The sequence below is a fragment of the Athene cunicularia genome (assembly GCF_003259725.1).
Source record: "Athene cunicularia isolate RWA chromosome Z unlocalized genomic scaffold, athCun1 chrZ_part1, whole genome shotgun sequence".
NCBI lineage: Eukaryota > Metazoa > Chordata > Aves > Strigiformes > Strigidae > Athene > Athene cunicularia.
In genome coordinates, this window is record NW_020799142.1 from 33,497,662 (window position 1) to 33,503,203 (window position 5,542).

The window sequence follows — 5,542 nt, forward strand, 5'->3', positions numbered from 1 at the left end:
ATAACGTGGTTTGTGTTTGTTTGCTGGACCTGGTGACTTCTGATAAACCCATGTGCTTTCAGTTCACTGTCTCTCCTGTTGTTAATCAGCAAAATGCTTGCTGGGCATGCATTGCCACCCCAAAAGTGGAGACATGTCTTAGCTCTTGCTCTGGTTTATGCTTTATCATGGGTGTTCAAGGGGGAGCATCCTCATGGCAGTGCCGAAAAGCAATTAAAATAGGCAAAAATCCTGTGGGTTTGTGTTGTGTGCCCCAGGGAGTGGAGAATACCCTCTGACTCTGCTTGCTCCATCCCAAGTGATGCCACCTGTATCAGCTGTCCCCTACCTCATGTGGTCACCTCCCCATGCCATCGTGTCCTCGAGGAGTCATTGCAGCCACCTATTCTCCCAACTCTTTCTTTGGCCCTTTCTCTTTAACAGTTGGTGCATTCCATTTGGTAATTGACAATTAATTAGCTAAAAGGGGAGAAGCATACCCTGCTCCAGAGCTCCATGCTCTCTGGGGCTCTTGTTTTTTAATCCTTGTGTATTTATTTTTTCTTTTGCCTTTTTTAATACACCACATGATTTTTGTTCAGGAGCTAATGTGTGATATTGATCTACATAATGAGCCTTTTTGGCAGTCCGGGCACATTTGGGAATAATTCCTTGAGCAGATGAAATCCTTAGGCCAGAACTGCTCGTTCTCAGCAGTTTCCAAATGAAGCCACAATTGTTCAGAAGTGACAGATGATAAATAGTTCAGGAGCTGGAAATTATATGAGCTCGGAACAGATTATCTTTTTTTCCCTTCCGGATGGCATGTGACTCACTTCGAATTTGCTTAGTAATTTTATGTTTTTCTCAAAACAGACTGTAAATACCAGTTCCTGGTGAAGGAGAGAGTGAGGGATGAAGTCTTGCAATGTGGTGGGAGCTCCCCTGTCTTCTCCCTCCAACTGCAGGAAAGGAGGAGTGAGAGTCTTACCACAAGACACTGGTCCAAAACTTAATTCTTGTGCAAACATGCCCAGACCAGGTCCAGGAGCTGATGGTTTCTTTTCTTTAAGGTGTACTTGGCATTCAGCCATGGAGAAATAGGAAGGAGGAGAGCATCATAAACCCACTATATCTTTTGCAGAGCCCTTCTGCAGAGAGAGAGGTTCTAAACATAGATTCTGGTGTGACCTCTGCTCACCTCCTGCAGACCTCCTCGCTGGACCATTTACCAGTCACATCATTGACTCAGCATCATGTACTGCTGCTGTTCCAGAGAAGCTTTTCAGTTATCATCCTCTTCCTCACACCCTTGTCTGTCATCCCCAGCTGATTGCCTTTATCCAGAGCAGCTAATACTGTGGGCTTTTTAAATTAAGCTTTTTAATTTTGTTCTTCTCTTGGGCATGTGTCTGGAGGTTTTCAGTATCTTGGGTTTTAAGAAGGAGGATAAGCAAAATGTCCATTGTCCTCAGGTGTAGGAATATTACAGAAATCGGACTCTTTTTTTTTTGTGGACACATGGAAACTCTGTAAGTGACCATCTAAGATTATTATAAATGGTACTGGATGTACAGCAAGAGTAACCTGTGTGTGGTAACTGATAGACTCTCACTACTGTTTTTTTAACCTTCTTATGATTACTGGGAAATAATTTCCTGCCTTTTAAAATTTTATTTCCTCAGGCCCCCTCCGTTCTCAGCATCTCTCCAGAAGGGATGGAGAACTCATCGGTGGCATCAGCCTCCTCGGAGGCGGGGAGCAGCCGCTCTCAGGAGATCGAGGAGCTGGAGCGTTTCATCGACAGCTATGTCCTGGAGTACCAGGTCCAGGGGCTGCTGACAGATAAAACAGAAGGGGATGGTGAGAGCGAGAAGACGCAGTCCCATGTCTCACAGGTGAGTGAAGGGCACAGTGTGGTGTGGGAGAGAGGCTGAGGGACAGCAGTGTCTTGTCACCTGGGTTGGGGATGCACTTGCACCTGGGTTGGGGAAGCTGAAGCAGCTTTTCGAGTATTGGGGTGTAAAGCAGGACATAATAACAGACTGGACTTGGGGCAGCTTGCTTGTTCAGCCAGATATGAGGTCTCCAACCTGTTGATAGAGGCCTCTCACCAACTGGATTTTGTTTTTCCATGTTCATAAGGTGTGTGCCCTGAAGCTTTTTGACATCTCCAGGGCTCCCATTTATAAAAGAAGGACATTTCATATGTAAATGGAGGGTGGTGCTCTCCATCCCAGACAGCATGCTCCTTCAACAGGGTGGAAAAGTCCTGGAGGGATTGGGAAGAGCTGCAGAGGCTGCAGCAGCAGGATGCTCAGCAGTGAGATGTTCTCCCATCTGTATGCACAAGGTGTCCATGAAACAACCAAGACCAGAAGGTCAATCAGAAGCCCCAAATGCTTCTCAAAACTGTGGCTTTTGTGGGCATTTTAATATGTGTAATAACCTGTTAGCTTGCATCATGGTTGTTATGTCAGAGAAGGGTGGGAATACCCAGCAAACAGAGGGATTGTTTTAGCAGGGATGTGGTTTGGTACTGTCATTAGGACGACAGGGTCCTAGTTAGGTTTATTTGCAAAATGGACATTTTAGGTCTAACGCAAGGAGAAATGAAACATCCTGACCTCCTGTTGTTCGGAGAAAAATCGTTTGTATTCTGGTGACGCGATGTGCCAGACGCGTGCTGAAGGTGTGAACTGTCAAAGGGATAAGGAGTCCATGGAGCAGGGAGTGGTGAGCTCCGGTCTGTGCCCCTGAGCAAGTAAAGCTGCTGTGATCCTCTGTTTGTGATAGAGCTGCTTTTCTACCCTGCAGTGCTCCTGGTAGGATAAAATATTTAGGTTAGAGACCACTTACATACTGGTTATGAGAATGAAATAAGACTGAAGGGTTATAAGGGTAAGGATATGGTCATTGTTGGAGAGCTGAGATGTGTTTTTGTTGCTGGTGGGGCCTGCTGGTTTGATCTGGGTCTTTGTCTCTTTATATGAGATGTAAGGGAGACTGATCCCAAGCAGAGAACCCCAGAACACTTTGTGTTAAGCCTTAATGCTAGTTTAACAGCTAACAAGACTACGTGGCAAAGCCAAGATGGGGGTATGATGATGGAGAGAAGGGCAGAGTCCAGGCTGGGTTTGTGCAGGACCATGACCTCCTCCAGCATGAAGAGTTTTGTTGCAGGTCATTTTATCTCTTGCTTAATGCTCAAGTCCATTTACTCATTGCTCACCGGTGAGGTCCTGCCTCCCTAGGGCTTTGCTTTGCCTTTAAATTGGGAGGTGTGCTGGGGTAGTAAGAGCAAGGTGCCTGCTTCTCCTGTCCCCTGCCCTGTGCACCCCATCATGAAAAAGTCAGCGTCCCCAAGTCCAGCAGAGGAGGTTAAAAACTGGACATGACCCAGCAATGTGCACTTATAGCCCAGAAAGGCAACCATGTCCTGGGCTGCATCAAAAGAAGTGTGGCCAGCAGGTCGAGGGAGGGGGTTCTCCTCCACTACTCCCAGATACCCCATGTGGAGTACTGTGTCCAACTCTGGGGTCCCCCATTCAAGAAAGACATGTTGGAGTGGGTCGAGAGGAGATCTGAGGGCTGGAGCACCCCCCTGTGAGGACAGGCTCAGAGTGTCGGGGGTGTTCAGCCCGGAGAAGAGAAGGCTTCGGGGACACCTTAGAGTGACCTCCCAGGACTGAAAGGGGCTTCTAAGAAAGACAGAGAGACCTTTTACCAAGGTCTAGGGTGGCAGGACAAGAAACAGTGGTTTTAAACTGAAAAAGGAGTAGATTTAGATTGGATATAAGGAAGAAATTGTTCCCTGTGAGGGGGGTGAGGCCCTGGCACAGGCTGCCCAGAGAAGCTGTGGCTGCCCCCTCCCTGGAAGGGCTAAAGGCCAGGTTGGATGGGGCTTTGGGCAACCTGGGCTAGTGGAAGGTAGCCCTGCCTGGGGCAGGGAGGTGGGACTGGGTGGTCTTTAGGGTCTCTTCCAACCCAAACCACTCTGTGATTCTGTATATGAAGGATCTCATCCTTATCTGGTATCAGCAGTGCTCATCTGATTTATATGAAGTATACAGGTTTGATGGGGCTGAGTGTCTGTTCCAGAGCTTTGGACCCTTTATCCCTTTATATATTATCTCAGTGTAAAGAAATTACCCATCAAATGAACCTTTTTAAGAATACGTTTTTGCTGAAGAGATCTTTTAACTGCTCTCCATGTGAGGGAAGGAAGGAAAGGCACATTGTATACTGCTTCATCCTCCACACCACACACGGGGGAGCTGATTCCATCCACCAATCTAGAGGATCCAAAAATGCTGATGTTCCCATGGTGGGTTTGTCTCCAACTTTGTTCCCACCAGGAAAAAGAGGAAAGTCAGAGAGAAAATGCAGTTTTCTTTTGGCTGGGGACATAATAATGAGTGAACTACACCCTAGGAGATGCTTCCAGGCATGTGGTTGCACCCAGAATTGTTAAAGGAGATAGGCATAGATCTAGCTCTCAAGCATGATAGCACCATGAGCTTCTGCAGGTAGGTCAGCAGAGATGAGAGTGATGGGCAGCTCTTTAATGAGCTTGATAAAGGCAAGGCTGAGGTCCGTCCATCTGATAAGCTAGAACGGGCTCTCTGATGAGGGCAAAGCTCTGCAGCGATCATGGACAGTTCTAATAGTGGCTCTTCCTCTTATTTTGTGGCCTCACCCATACCTGTCAAGAAGGTACTTGGTGTCTGAATGGAATTAACTTTTCATTTTCTTGGTACATCAGCCTTGGGGATGGCATCTGGGTGGTGAGTGTCTCAGGAGCAGCTGAGCACTTCCAGGATGAAAGGCCTCAGAAATGGGGCTGGTCACCAAGGTTCAGTCTCAGCTTTGGGAGGGGGGAGAAAACGACTTCAGGATTAAACAGCATCTTTCATGTTTAGTGAAAATTGCTTTTTTAAAATTTTACTTATTTTTCACAGTATGATGCAGCCATTAATTTCTCCAAGGGGGGAAAAAAACCCAAATGACCCCAAATTAAATTATTTTGGAGGACATGTCTTGCTGTATGAACTTTGGGGAAAGCTGTCGTGATCCCCTGTGGCTGGGAAGTCCCCTGATGCCAATGTCCTTCACCATGGGGTGAAGCCAGTGTGACAGTAGGGCTGCCATCCAGGCTGCACATCCCAGCTGCAGTGTACAGCAGCAGCCAAACCTGCAGCTTTGAGGTCTGTTTTCTGTTTTGTTTAAAAGAAAACCAGAGTTTTTTGGCAGTTCAGGACTTATATCTGTCCCTGAAGCAAACAGAGTTGGGAAAAGGAGAAACTTTCCTGCTTTCCATGGTAGACTCTATGGAAAAGAGTAATCAAGTCAGGCTGCTCTGGTGCATACCAGATGCCTGAGATACCAAACACAGTTGGAGTCTGTAAGGAAATACTGGGGATGGATTTTATTGCAAAGTGGTTTTTTCAGGTGCCTTCATGCAATGGTTCCTGCATCTTCCCTCTGCTCACCGTCAGTGGGTGGAGCGTTTCCAAGCCAAAGCCTTTGGGATGATCCTCAAAAAGGAGGCGGGGGGGGGGGG

At 47.1% G+C, this 5,542-nt stretch overlaps 1 protein-coding gene across 4 annotated transcripts in view; it reads left to right on the forward strand.

The window, feature by feature from the left end:
• Positions 1-1,664: 1,664 nt before the first annotated feature.
• The window catches only part of CTIF (cap binding complex dependent translation initiation factor), a 119,035-nt gene continuing 115,157 nt past the window's right edge, over positions 1,665-5,542 (forward strand). For all 4 annotated transcript variants that reach the window (XM_026865567.1, XM_026865568.1, XM_026865569.1 and 1 more), the window contains exon 1: positions 1,665-1,877. In XM_026865567.1, the coding sequence (XP_026721368.1) occupies positions 1,698-1,877 (180 nt within the window). In that variant the 5' untranslated portion in view covers positions 1,665-1,697. The remainder of the gene's footprint in view (positions 1,878-5,542) is intronic.